The sequence below is a fragment of the Azolla caroliniana genome, unplaced genomic scaffold (genome assembly GCF_043228905.1).
Source record: "Azolla caroliniana isolate FFs.n. ecotype wild unplaced genomic scaffold, voAzoCaro1.0.p SCAF_815, whole genome shotgun sequence".
In the NCBI taxonomy this organism is placed as follows: Eukaryota; Viridiplantae; Streptophyta; class Polypodiopsida; order Salviniales; family Salviniaceae; genus Azolla; species Azolla caroliniana.
The window spans coordinates 1-15,115 of NW_028231250.1; the positions used below are offsets into that span (position 1 = coordinate 1).

Sequence of the window (15,115 nt, forward strand, 5' to 3'; positions counted from 1 at the left end):
AAAAACTGTGCCTCATAGAGGGCCATCTTCCTACAAAGAGATGTTGAGGGGCTGATCCATGTTCTTATGATGTCCAATTTGATAATATCAATTCAAATTCTCTATACTTTTCAACTTTGGCCATGTTCAGATATAGACAATCCAAGCTATATTGGAACCAGTGTTGCACTTCAGCATACTGTGAAGTCAATTTTTGCTCATAGGAAAAGACCGTGACAAATACATTGGATGCGAAGGTATAGAAGAATAAAGCACAATATAAAAGTTCCAAGAGTTAAAAGATAAATGAAATTGAAGAGAAATAAAGTTACAGGCATTTTTCAAAAGTAGAAAAAGAAGAAAAAGAAGAAAAACGCAGGAAATTAAGCAGAAAAAGCAAGGTAGAGAAAAAAGCTCATAACTTCTTCATCTCTTATCCAAATTTCAAAAGAAAATATTCGTAAGTAAGCTAACAAAGAGAGCTTTCTTGTATGACAAATTTTGATGACAAACCAGAAATAATGATATGAAAAACGCACCACACTAACTTGAGGATATGTAAAAGAAAAGAAAAGAAAAAACAAGAATAACGCAACTAAAAACCTATAAGTATGAGGGTATTCTTAGCAATTAGGGAGATGACGGGGGAATAGAATAGTTAAGAAGGAAGGAGGAATAGAAGATCTACAAGAAGAAGTGAGGAAGAAGAAGGGAGGAAGAAGAAGAAGATTAAAATAAGTGAGAAGACGATTAGTAGAAGAAGACGGAAAGATTATTTTAGTAATAGCATATTGCAGTACTTATTTGGGGTTGTTACTCTTGGAGTATAAGAGTATTGTATTCTTTTCTTAATAGTATATTGAAGTATTATTTTTTCCTCCTCTTCTCTTCTCTATCATTTTTCTCTATCTCTTCATCACATACCAAGAAGAATCATCCATGTGTTCAACAAGTTGTTTTCATGACATAAGTGCAAACCTTGAGTACTTTTACTTAGGGAGTTTCCAAAGCCATTGCATACTGGCGACCAATCAAAATAATGCCTTAGTTAGTATTGGGGTTGTTCCCATCTCCACCTGAATTATATCATAGGGCAGTGATGCTTTGCTCTCTATCATGCTGGCATTGATTGAGACTAAAAATCTATTCAAATCTCTCCAGTTATTTACCTTTGGAACACTTGGTCCCCAAGTTTTTACTCTGTATAGAAGAGTTGGAGTGGCAAGCGTATCAAATAGCCACAACTTAGCTCGTGGCTCTTGGAATTGCATATGTGCACATTGCCTTTCAAGAGCACCAAGGTTTGGATAATTACAAGAAGACCAAGAACATGCAGCCTTCTATAAGGACTGATGTCACTTTTTCCTCTTCTGAGAAGAATTTTGGTTCTGATCTCGTTACTCATGTTTGGGTGGGTGTTAAAACCACCAGTTCAGTTTTATCAAGGTTTACCAGCAAACATTTGTCCTTACAAAACAATCTTTGTAGATCAGCAAAAACCATCACTTCAATTTTATCAAGGTTTACCAGCAAACATTTGTCCGTACAAAACAATTTTAAAAGGTTTTAGATGTCTTTGTGGTCCCTAGGGCGTCTAAGATCAGCAAAAACCATCACTTCAATTTTATCAAGGTTATCCATACAAAACAATCTTAAAAGGTTTTAGATGTCCAGAAAAAACAATCTTAAAAGGTTTTAGATGTCTTTGTAGTCCCTGGGGAATCTAAGATCAGCACAATGTCATCCACAGCATATAGTAATATCAGTGTTGCTATACACACTAAGAATGCTCCTGAACCAACAGATCTCTCTATGTATTATAATGGCTCATCTACACAAAAACCGACGAGAGTGGGTAAAATTAGGCAGCTTTATTTTACTCCAATTGTGCTAGCCAAGGCCTTTCACAACCCATTGAAAGATTGCACGTTTGCTGCCATGGATTCATACATTGCAGACTACCCATTGCATATTTATGGGGACACCAAGGGCTTCTAGCCACTGCAAGAGCCGAGCACATACTTGTGTCAAAGGCTTTTCAGCAATCCAAAAAGCTGTAATAAATCCTCCTTTTCTGGGCTTCCTCCTCCTCGATAAAGACTCGGACAGTCAATCTGTAAACCAAAGTTGTGAACCCCTTTCAAAAGCCTGCCTTTCAGGTGAACGAAAGCCATTCCTCTCTACCCATGCACGTTTATTCTGACTCTAGGATTAGTTTAGCTAAGTAATGGCTAATTATGATTGCCATGTAATCGCTCAATATCATGGACTCCCCACACTTGAAGATTGGTATGATGGTATAATCTGTTCATCTAGTAGGGAAACCTTCACCCATAGCTCTATTAAACGTGTGCTAGCAGTGGAAGTAATATGTCATGGGCATAGACAAAGTGCTCAATTAACAATCCATCATGATATTGGGTCTTTCCAAATTGGAACCAATCAACGGTGTTTCTTACAATGTGTGGTGTAAAAAAGGTAGATTCATGAGGGCATAAGCCATATGGATGGGGATGGGAGAGCTGCTCAAAGATATCATATAGTACCTTTATGTATTCATGCCACACCTGAGATGAGGTCAGTTGTGTGGTACGTGGCCTCGGATTAAATATTTTTCATGCTCTTTTACTTTCTTGTACTAGGAACAATCAATACACATAGAATAGAAAGAAAGAAGAAAGAAAGATATATTAACGTCTTTTAAGAGGCGAAAATGGCCTATAAGACCAAATAGGAGGTTACATCTTAAGTATTGTCTCGTCTTTGAGAACAACAAATCAAAAAAATAAGTAAATAATACTCTATAAATATAAAAGTATATAAGAAAAAAAGAGACGAGGGAATCTGGTTTTCGGCACATGTGAGATTCTCAAGTTAGATATATTGTAGCCTTTGTATTCGAAAGATCTCTAGCATAGGTCGATCCAGAAAGGAAATGTCTCCGAAGCGAGGGAAGCACCTACGATGGCGAGAGATAATGGCTTTTCCCTGTCGATGACAAGGGTGTCGAGGTCGTGTTCCATGGGGCCGGGGCCTACGTGCACGGCAAATTGCTATTGCCCAATCAATTGTAACCCCTTTGTTATGTCCTGGTCTGAAGCCCATTTGTGTATCCCGGGTTGACTTCTAGCATTAGGAGTGATGGGGCTAAAGAAAGTTGTGATTGTTCATTGTGGGTCGGCTTGTGTGGGTGTATTCTTCAACAACTTTTCCCGATGTTTCTTGAGCTCTATCAAGAAAAGTCTTAGGCATCGTTGGTCCTCATATTCCATTACCTTGCGTAGTGGGCCAAAGCCTTGTTTAAAGACGCAATGGTATCTCCCTCTGATTTCATAAAAGACACTACACTCACAACCATATTGTTCCTCAGATTCCACTCCTTCATGACACAATTGGCAAATTCTCTCTTCTAGAGATAGTCGCGTATATCTGCCTACTTCAATCTGTACCTGATGTGATGAAGTTCACAGCTGCCCTATCACACTACGCAGCGCATAGGATAGATGTATGTCCATATAAGGTGGCCTGATGACGAATCCATCCTCCAATGTATGTGAGAAGCGTGCCTTATAGTGGGCCACCTTGGTACCAAGTGGTATTTTGGGGCTGATCCATGTTATCTTGTTTTCCAAGTTAATAATATTAATTCGGATCACTCTATTCTTTTCCGCTTTGGTCATATTTAGATGGGGACAGTCCAAGCTATATTGGAACGGGGGTAGTGCATTTATACTCATGCCATGTGACTCGAACCATTGCTGCATTTCAGCATACCAACAATGAGTGTCTCCATTTTCAGCCAGTTGTCTTGATGACATCAGTGCCAACCTTAGGTACCTTCGTGTAGGGAGAGCTCCCAAAGACGTTGGATAAATGTCACTGATCGGAACAATGCCTCGGTTATTATAGGTGTTGCTACCATCATATAGAACCTTTGCATATAGAACCTTTGCATATTCATGCCACACCAATTGTGTTGTATAAATGCCCCCGAGTTACCTCACGTTGCAAGCATCTCCTTGTATCACGACATTCCTCATCATACCAATTATTTTGTATTACTCTACCATGTTTGAGGGGATTGGCCATTGTGTGAAGGAAGGCATTTGCAATGATTTGGAGCTGCTTTATGCAATGATTTGGACAATCCTTGGGTAAGTTCTTCAAGAGATGCGAAAGGATCCAAATCTAGCATGACATTGTATACACCACAACTATACACATCAATTTTCTCGCGAGTAAATAGATACTTAACCAGCCCACTCTCCTTAGCATATACATCCTTTGTGCATCCATCGTTTACCTCGAAGCGTAGATATGCATGATCTGCTGCCAAGCGAATAGGTCTACCCGATATAGTGAACACTTTTATTTCAGGTGTAAGAGATGGAGATCCCATTAGATAGTCGATTGTGCTTGAACCCCTTTTTGGGTTCCAACATGTCAAAGCATCTGATCCAGGCCATTGTGACACGCCATTATATATCACAAATCCATGCGCACTTCCCAAGGCTAGAAAGTGATTTCCATATTTAGTTATAGCAGTCATATCTTGAGCTTGTCGCTTTAGACCAATCTCTTCTGCCATAACTTCTCCATAAACAGCCTTGTTGGTGTTAAACATAGTTGTTTGTTCATCCTTGGTTCATGCATTAAAATCTCCTAATAGTATTATGTCCCCCATAGTAGCAAATCTTATGATATCATCATATAGAGGTAGATATGGTGATTCACCTAGAGATGCAAACCTTGAGTAGGCAGGTGGAAAGTAGCAAATTGCAATATATAACTCCCTAAGATTCCCTCTTTTTATTTGTATCCACATGTAGCGTGCATCTACATCCTTATGGACAACATGGACTCTATCATGGAGCTCCTTTTTGTATAGTACAGCCACTCCTCCCGAACCTCTAGTGTTTCCTCTATATCCTTGTACCTCGAGGAGTTTGCTAGCCATGCATTGGTGAGTCTCTGTATACATAGCAATATTTGTGTTTTTCAACGTATCTTCAAAATAGAGAGAGAGAGAGAGAGTACTTGAATATTAGAGAAGTCAAAATAATCCTAAAAACGCAATACTGGCTGAAACAAAACTCCTAAAAACCACCCCTAGAATGCAGGACATAGAAACACTGAAAATGCAGCAGAAACAAATTCCTAAAAACACAGCAAAACTGAAATCCTAGAAAAACAGCACATTCAAACCCCTATAAACACAGTAAAAAAAACCTAAAAATGCAGCAGAAACAAAACCTACAAACACAGCAAGAGCAAAAGCATGAAAAAGAGATAACCAAATAAAGATATATTAACGTTTTTTAAAAGCCCAGAATGGCCTAGAACACCAAACAAGAGATAACATCTTTAAATGCTGTCTCATCTACGAGATCAACCAACCAAACTAAATGTAACTAGCAAAGTAAATAGAAAAAGAATAAGATATGACTAAATAATCTTTTCATCTATACACAAGATTCTCAAGACAGATATATTGTAATAGAGAGAGAGAGAGATGAAAGAAATCTTAGATTGAGAAGTGATTTTATAAAGATGAGGATCCAAATAATCAGTAAAGGCAATTCATGCTCACTTGTAACCATCGGATTTGATCAAGATGATCATTTGTCAGCCTTGTATTTTTAGATTGGACCTGAAATAAATATACCCACATGGGAGGGCAAGCAAAATATCACAATACTTTGACCAGCTAAATTTAACTGAAAGACAATCACACTACAGATTCTCATTGCCACTTCACCTGAGGCTGCATCTCTTTCTGTGTTACCCCAAGCTCTGCCAGAGCTATTATCGCTTCCATAGCATATGGGCATTGCCTGCAATATATAATGACATTATATTTAGCTGAATCAGGATATTTTAAAGATTACTTGTTTATCTTAATATTGTACAATATGGTTCAGGCCATAAAAATCAAAATGTTAATTTATCAAGTGATCATATTCTCATCAGTGTTCCAAAATATACATTGTGTCTATCCATATATATCGAGTTTACATATAGATAGATATTGTTAGTAATTTGTTGTTACTATCATTGGATAGTGACACTGGTAATAACCATGTTGCGTCCTCTATGAAAGCATGGCATACTCAATCAAGGAAAAACATGAAGTAGTAAATTCTTACACTGTCCCAACTAGGAATTGAGTAACGAAATGCATTTACATTCAAAAGGAGAACATAGAATAACCTGAGACACTCTTTGTAGGAAGCAATGGCAGCTCTCTCACATCCAGTTATTCGATAAAGTCGTGCAAGTGTCAAGTTGATACGTATAGTCCTGGCTTTTAATGGTATCACGTCCATCTAACATTCATTGAGATTACAAATAGAATCACAAATTTATGAGTATTCTGTAAACATAAATTTCCTTCCCACATTATAAGGTAGGTCATATTACCTCTGAAAGTGCAGCTCGTGTATCATTCACTGCCAAATGACATAGTGCAATCTTGTACTTCACCTAGACAGTACATATTTAAAGCAATAACATTAGCACCTTATCATGAAGGGATATAAAAAGGCACCAAGGTGTTGTTGAATATATACTTCATGCTCATTGATTGATGGAACTTGTGTTGGACTAACTGAAGATGGCCTACTGGCAGCCTGTGATGCAGCTCTGCCACCACTGTTCAGGGATTGTTTTGGACCAACTCTAGATTGCTGAAGAGCTTGTCTGTATATGTTCTACATCATAATTGGGACAAAATTTCAAGAATATAATTAATTGATTACAGCTGTAGACAAACAGATTTGTTTGAGATCCTAATATTATAAATGGGCTCCACATCAATCTCAATTGTTGGGAGAGTGGTAAACCATCACTCGCCACTAGTGTGAGGTCAATTTTCATTTGAATCTCACATACAATAGGTTATTTCAAAATTAGGCCCAATGATTTTCCAGTCCCATTTGTCAATTAGCATTTGAGCAAACCTTGTGATTGTTTCAATTTCCAAGCCAATGGTATAGATAAGCATGTAACTTTAATTTGTAGACAATACCATTCGTCTGGATTATCTACAAGAACATGAGCGCTCAATGATTGCCTTTGATTGACTTGTCGGACGAGAGAGAGGGAAGAGGTGTTGGTGCTAAAGGACAAAAATTCTTTGATGATATGGCTTTGTGGCTGTATGGTTTTCCTTCAACAACTTTTCTCTGTATCATGTTTTGTAGCAATAACAGTCACAAGCATTATTAGTATTCATATTCCATTACCTTGTGGAGTGCATAGCCAAAGCCTTATGTGAAGAGGCAGTGTGCCTGATTATAAACCCAATGTGCCACAACTGAAAAAATAGGGTCTTATAGTTCATCATCTTCCTACTAAGCGGCACTGTGGGGCTGATCCACCTTTCCTTATCCAATTTAATGATATCAATTTGGATCACTGTACTTTTTTCACTTTGTTCATTTCTAAGAGTGGAAATTCAAAAATAAACTGGAACATGGATAGTGCATTTATAATTATCACATGTGCTAAGAACAATTCTTCCATTTCAGCAACCAAGATTGAGTGTTTTCTTGTTCTTTCAAATGTGTTCATGACATAAGTCTCAATATTGAGTACTTTTGCTTTCAAGGGCTCCCAAATCCATTGTATACAATTAACTCATTGGAATGGTGCCAAGTTGCCAACTTCATACGGAAGTACTTTGGACAGTTTCAATTTAGGGATGCTACCACCCCATACTTCAACCCCATAGAGACGCATTCAATCTTAACAATATGTCAATAATGTACTTCTTGAGAACCCAAACATCTCATTTCTCCAATGCAATAGTAAGGCCTCTTTCTCACTTCTCAGAGGTTCATTTTGATACCATCTATGTGTAATTGTGACTAGGTGCAAAGAAAACCAAAACAGAGAGGGAGGAGATGCACATATTTATGGAGCCCCCCAATAATCTATTTTACGGGGCAAAACCATATTCTTTTATTAGAATGTGATTTAGGGCACTTGATTCAAGTGACAATGGACAAGTGACCCAAATATGTCATAGAAGCTATTAAGTGAACTATAGTGTGAAAGGGTCTTTATAAATACACAAATGGAGAGTTCTTGGACCTTTATACCCAACATTGGCCTGAAGGCAAGGAAAACCATGAGAAAATGCCCAGAACACTCAAAGTTGCATTGAACTGGAATGGTTGGAAAAGAGAGTACTTCACTTCTAGACCAACGGTCAGGATTGTGCCACTCTAAAAGGATGAGATTGCATCAAGTGTCACACAAGTATGTAGGTTCCAGAGTGTTGTGGAACCTTCTGGAAACAATATATATGAAGGCGATATAAGGGAATGTTTAATGTTTGCCAAAACTATTGGTAGCTCACTTGGCACATGTGTCTGTGTTGCAACCGAAGGTTGTGCAAGCAATGCTGGGCTCATGCAACTACCTTTTATGTACATGCAAGATAATGTTTATGTACATACAAGTACAATACCCACTTGCCAAAACTATTGGTAGCTCACTTGGCACATGTGTCTGTGTTGCAACCGAAGGTTGTGCAAGCAATGCTGGGCTCATGCAACTACCTTTTATGTACATGCAAGATAATGTTTATGTTCATGCTACAAGGATACTAAAATAGGCCTAAGGAGCTTCTGAGAGCCATAAAACCTGATTGAAGCACAAATTTAGCTTAACTTCACCACGAGAGAATGCTACATAAACAAACAAAAATAGCCAACAGCTTAAGCCTATTTAGCATTAAAACCCATGAATGGGACTTCCAAAGTATTTTCCATTGAGCATCCGGGAAAAATGAGTAAATCAGCTACAATTTCTGCACATTTTTGCTTTCTAGCCAGATTTTTACTGTCTATGAATCCGTGTCAGAAAAAGAGTGGTCTCACAATGGTTTGTCAGAGGCTGTGGCTAGCACAATCGGAGTAAAACAATGATGCCCACAATCACCCACTCTATTCATTCTCTATATAGATGAGGTATCACATATACTGCTACCAAAATAGTATGATGCTATCAAAATATAAGTTAATGTTGATTGATAAGTCTTACCAATGCTCTTTTGTATTCCTTTTTTCCATATAGTGCATCTGCAAACAGAATCTGCAAAATAGCCAAATACATTATTGCTATAGAATGTTCATACATTCACCTGACATTTTAGAATAAACATTGGTAAAAGTGCATATGATATGGTTAATGTTCACAATTCATAAGCATTGTTATAGAATTCTTTATATCGTAGAAAAATCAAGACATTATCTGTGTACTGAAAATAGCCTGCTGCTTAGACCAATAAACCTCATGTTAATAGGTAAATGCATGGAAATTTTGGGAAGAATTTTTCCATCAAAATTTAATGTTCCCAAATGCCACAGAGATTTGTAGAACCGAAATGGACCCCTTACCAAATTTTCTGCTCTTGCTGCCGCAGAAAAGTCTATGCTTGAACCAATTGCAGACAGTAAAAAAGAACCCTACACAAAAACCAACCATGTCAACCAGATTTATGTCTACAGTTTTTTCACATGCCACTCAGAAAGGTTGTGAAAGCAAGCAGATTATAATTGCTGCCTTAATATTTTAAACACTCAGCTCAATCCACTTCATGGCGGGATAATGTGCTCAAACAGGATTCATATCATTAACTAGAAAATCACTGATATATTTGCTTCATAGGCGTATTCCGTCCTCTTGGCAAACATTAATAAAACTTTCTTTCCTTCTTTTCAACTCTTCCTTTTTTTTTGCTATTTTTTTCTTTCTATCTTCCTTGCTTCTCCTCTTTCCCTAAACCCTAAACCCTCTCTCTCTACCTCTCCCTTAAACGAACAAAAGAACAAACTGACGGACTAACCAAAATCTCGGCCGATTCGAATAGATTTTGGTCAAGAAGGAAGAGCATCTGTTCGCGGAAGACTTCCATTCCTCCTCCTCTGTTTCTCTGCTCCTGATTCAGATCAACACGGGCTTCAATTACCTTCGAACCAGAACCAGAGCCAGCTCCCGCTCAAATAAAACTAAAGAAAGCCTCCGTTTTGCTCGTCTCTTGTTTCGTGTATGTATTGGCCCCTCCCTTTTCTTTATTTCTGCGACTGCCCCTGTACAAATGTTCATGTTTGCGACATGAAATTTCGTGCAAAAGGACATGTTATTCAGTTTCTAATACGTTGAGGGAAAGAACATACATGCATCATCATCATCATCATCATCATGTATTCCATTCATTTGCTCAAACTTTTGCCAATAACCTATTTGCTTCCATTTCCAATGTGTGCGGGTGGGTCGGTGGGTCGGTGTGTGTGTGTGTGTGTGTGTGTGTGTGTGTGCATGCATCTATTTGATGACAATCTTGCATTCTTGGATATGACTGTCCATATTTGAGAACTCACGTCTCAATTGGTCTCCCTAAGAAATTTCTTCAATATTGAGTATGTTGAGAGACAAAGCTCAACATGGGCCGAATCAACTAAAGAAGCCAAGAGCCAAATCGGACGAACGTTGATCGGCTAGGTCAGAATCAGCTAAATAAGCCATAAGCCGAATCAATTAGTCGAGTCGGATGGAGTTTGACAGACCGTTAGGGAGCCTATATGCTTATTTTAGTAAATAGGCCTATTATAGTCTAATTAGCGTCATGCTCATTCATGAGCATTAAAGTACTGATAATACTTGTGTCAACCTACTCGTTAGGGCTTGTATAAAAAGTGCTCTTGTGAGCACATTGTATGTACTGAGCATTATTTTTGTAATAAAAGTTTTTTGCGTCTCCTCTCTCTCTCTCTCCTACTTTGTGTATTCCTAATTGTTTGCTCTTTGTTGTCAAGCTGAGTTGGCCGTGTTCGCACATAACGCTTCCACATGTAATCTTTTACATGGTATCAGAGCACGAGGGTTAGAAGAATCCTTTGCAGTCGACACGTGAACAAGCACAGAGACGAGTTTTGTCTTCTAGAGAAGAAAAGATAAGAACATGGGCAGAGGCATGGGAAGCTCGCTTCCAACGAAGAAGCTCAATAGAAGCAACTACACATCTTGGTCATACAATATGCACCAGTACCTCCTCAAACACAAGTACTAGAATTATGTCGAAGGAGCTAATGATGCAGCACTAGAGTCAACACACAGAGATTTCTCGACCTAGGAACAGGTGGCGAGTAGAGTCTTGTACTGCTCCACATCCTATTTGAGTGACAAGTTATTGAGCTATATCCGGGACGCCAAGACACCAACAGATGTGTGGGCGAATCTTAAACAGATTTTTCCCGCCAACACAACGGTCAGGAAGCTGCAACTCAAGCAGGAGCTCAGCAATGTCCGACAAAAAGATCTGTGTAAAGAATCGGATATTATTCTAGTGAAGCAGAAGAGATGTGAGTTATGTGTGTGTGTAAGAAAGAGAGAGAGAGAGAGAGTGAGTGAAACACAAAGAATACGCAAGGTAAAAGTATATTGACAAAGGAGAAAGACTCAACAACATACAAGGTGGGAGGAGGGTGCTTTATGCAGTCACCCTCTCTCTTCATTAACTACAAGGCTCATGGAGCATGGGGAATGTGAAAGCTCATAAGTTATATGTCATAGAATATGATTCTATGACTCATACTAAATGCTAGAATACAAAGAGGTGACTTAATGGTGACTCTTGACCGTTGGAGTGTTTATTCACTCTCAAGGTGAGTTCACACACTAGACCAAGTTGAGCTTGATTCTCAACAATCTGTCAGTGGCCGATTACACTACCTAGATCAAGGAGATCTAGGACTCTCTCGCCTCCATCAACATGATCGTCGAGGAGGACGAAATGGTACAAGTCTTTCTCAGAGGGTTGGCTTCTAGCTCCGATTGGTACCTCGAAACCACCGAACTCACTGTTGAGTGAGTGAGTCGACTCATCGTCGTTGAAGCGATCGTCTTCGTATTCCGACATTTTCGCCTTGCCTTTGTCCATCTTCGGGCTAGGCCATGATGTGCTTTGATCACTCAAAGGCTCTTGTGGTCCGCTCAATCGGGTCGTGATCGGACTTTCTTCGAATATGCGCATAAGGCGATCTTCATCCTCGATCTCTTGTTCGGTGAATTCCGGGTTGAGCGGAGTCGGAGTTGGAGTTGTCTCTGGTGCGTACCAGGATGCGGACTCGTAAAAAACGACATCTCGACTTACTCGAGATTTTCAAGTTGAGGGGTTGTAGCACTTGTACCCCTTTTGCTCTAATGAGTATCCTACGAGGATACATTTCTCCGACTTCGGGTCAAGCTTTTGACGCTTCTCATTGGGGATGTGTACGTACGCTATCACGCCGAATATCCGGATGTGCGATAAGTCTGGCTTCTTTTCGAAGTATTTTTCGTGCGGAGTGACCTCGTGCACGCCGGATGTTGTGCACCGGTTCATTAGGTAAACAATTGTATTTGCAACTTCGGCCCAATATGACTTGGGCATATGCTTCTCGTTCATCATGGCCCGCGCTACTTCGAGGATGTGCCGATTTTTGCGCTCGGCTACTCCGTTTTGTTGCGGAGTGTGTCGGCAAGTGAATTCTCGCCGCCTTCCTTTCGGAGATACGCTGTGAAATCGTCCGAGAAGTACTCCTTGCCGCCATCCGATTGAAGGCATCGTACATGGCGGCCCGTGGCTTTCTCGACTTCATTCTTGAATTTTTGGAAGTGTCCGAACACTTCGCTCTTTTGTCGCATCGGGTAGATCCAAGTGTGCCTAGAGAAGTCGTCGATGAAGAGCATGTAATATCGGCATCCGCCGAATGTAGCCGTCTGCGCCGGTCCCCATACGTCGGAATGGACTACGTCGAGTAGACCTTTGCTCACATTCCGCTCTTTCCGGAATGGGTGTCAGTGTTGCTTGCCGAATTGGCATGCTTCGCATACACCTTCAATCTCCTTCTCTTTGAATGTCGGGAGTCCGATGACGACTCCTTTCGATTTCATTGCTTTGAGTTTGTTGAGATTGATATGGCCGATTCGCTTGTGCCATAGCTCTATGTCGGAGTCGGCTTTCGTGTTTTTCGTGAACATGGCGGATTTCATCTTGCGTGAATCGAGAATGAACATCCGGCTCTCTCTTCGTCTGCGTGCGATGAGTCGGCCCTCTTTTTCGATGAAGCAACCGCCTTGATTAAATCGAACTTGCATCCCTTGCTCTACAATTTGGCCGACGGAGACCAAATTCTTCGTAATGGTTAGTACATGCAAGACATTTTTAATGTAATTTTGCTTACCTTCTTTTCCGAACGGAATATTGCCAATGTGCCAAATCAGGTGCGTAGTGTCGTCTTTGGTTTCGACATAGCCGGGTCGGTCTAGCTCTCGAAGTTCTCGGAACCATTCTTGATGCGATGTCATATGGTTCGAGGCACCGGAATCGACGAACCATACGTCTTCCGGACCGGAGGCACTAGTTGAGGTAGCGGCCAACATAGAGTTTTCTCTATGTTTCATCATGAACATTCCGCCACGGTCAGAGTTGTGCGCATACATTCCGCCACGATCTTCGTAGTCGGAGTTGTGCCCGTACATTTCGCCACGGTCGGAGTTGTGTGCATACATTCCGCCACGATCTTCGTAGTCGGAGTTGTGTGTGTAATTCGTGAGTTGTCGGCTTGTGGAAGCCGATTCACGCATCTTCTTTCGGCACTCTTCTTCGTGGTGGCTGAGCTTTCCGCAATATCCGCATTCAGTTGCGTTTTGACGGCTCGGGCCAGAGTGGAAGCTCCCCCTTCTTGCGAAGGTTCCTCGTTGGCCTCCGTTTTGCGGCCGAAATTGGGAGTTGTTGTCGTAGGTCGGACCTCGTCCGCCTTGTCCTTGGCCGAATCGGCCTCTCGCTCGCCCGCGTCCTCTTCCTCCATTAGAGTGCGTGTAGAGCACGTGGCCTTCCGACTCATTGCTCCTTGTACGCACGTGGTTTTCTTCGACCAATAGCATTGATTGGAGCTCGAAGAAGGAGGGAGATTTCTCCCGTGCTAGAACGGTGGTTCGCATCGCGCCGAACCGTGGTGCGAGGCCACCGAGGCATATTTGCACCATTTCATCATCATCTATACTTACGCTTTTTGAGCCGAGCGAGTCACAAAGCTCCTTGATCTTCAAGGTGTATGTCGTGATGGACATGTCCCTTTGTTGAATGTTGTTCAACTCTTGGCGGAGTTGAAGCTTCCTCGTGGTCGTGTTGGCGGCGAAAATCTTTCGTAGATTTTCCCATGCTTCCTTCGGCGTCTTGGCTTCTCGAATGTAACCAAGCATGTGGTTGTGAACACATGTCACCAAACAATACATCACGCAGCTTGCGGCTTGCTCCCATGTCGCGTATCCGGGAGCCGCTCCTTTGATGTAGCTCCAATAGCCTTGTCCGACAAGGTATTGGTGCATCTTGTACTCCCAAGATGCGAAGTTGTTTCGATCCAACTTCTCGGTAGTGAGAGCACTCCCCATTTGAGTATTCATTATGTAGATTCTTCTTCTTCTTCTTCTCTCTTCGAATGCGAGCTATGTAGCGAAGCTACGATAGCTATGAGCCGGTTCTTGGTCGTCGGCATAGAGCACAACACACGATCACGATGAGGCGAATGGGCTAGATCGAGCTACCAAATCGCTCTAATACCATGTAAAGAATCGGATATGATTCTTGTGAAGCGAAAGAGATGTGAGTTATGTGTGTGTGTAAGAAACAGAGAGAGAGTGAGTGAGTGAAACACAAAGAATACGCAAGGTAAAAGTATATTGACAAAGGAGAAAGACTCAACAACATACAAGGTGGGAGGAGGGTGCTTTATGCAGTCACCCTCTCTCTTCATTAACTACAAGACTCATGGAGCATGGGGAATGTGAAAGCTCATAAGTTATGTGTCATAGAATATGATTCTATGACTCATACTAAATGCTAGAATACAAAGAGGTGACTTAATGGTGACTCTTGACCGTTGGAGTATCTATTCACTCTCAAGGTGAGTTCACACACTAGACCAAGTTGAGCTTGATTCTCAACAATCTGTCAGTGGCCGATTACACTACCTAGATCAAGGAGATCTAGGACTCTCTCGCCTCCATCAACATGATCATCGAGGAGGACGAAATGTCTATCTCAGAGGGTTGGCTTCTAGATTCGGATCATTCAGAACGACGGTTT

General features: G+C 40.8%; 1 protein-coding gene across 1 annotated transcript; it reads right to left on the reverse strand.

Annotated features, from left to right (window-relative positions):
- Nucleotides 1–5,545: 5,545 nt before the first annotated feature.
- On the reverse strand, nucleotides 5,546–9,975 carry LOC147847618 (anaphase-promoting complex subunit 7-like). The gene is made up of 8 exons (XM_087338993.1): nucleotides 9,833–9,975; nucleotides 9,384–9,452; nucleotides 9,028–9,078; nucleotides 6,549–6,689; nucleotides 6,400–6,462; nucleotides 6,190–6,305; nucleotides 5,738–5,813; nucleotides 5,546–5,629 (listed from the first exon to the last, which is right to left on the reverse strand). Exons 1-8 carry the CDS (start codon nucleotides 9,899–9,901, stop codon nucleotides 5,546–5,548), a joined length of 669 nt encoding a protein of 222 aa, XP_087195119.1. The 5' UTR covers nucleotides 9,902–9,975.
- Nucleotides 9,976–15,115: the final 5,140 nt, after the last annotated feature.

Bases quoted from the DNA above. Each gene is read 5' to 3' on its own strand.
- LOC147847618 (XM_087338993.1), bottom strand. From the start codon at position 9,901: ATGGAAGTCTTCCGCGAACAGATGCTCTTCCTTCTTGACCAAAATCTA. The intron at 5,814-6,189 runs GTTATTCTATGT...TATATATTGCAG, and splicing joins TCCTACAAAGAGTGTCTCAG to GCAATGCCCATATGCTATGG. The intron at 5,630-5,737 runs GTGAAGTGGCAA...TATTTATTTCAG, and splicing joins AGAAAGAGATGCAGCCTCAG to GTCCAATCTAAAAATACAAG.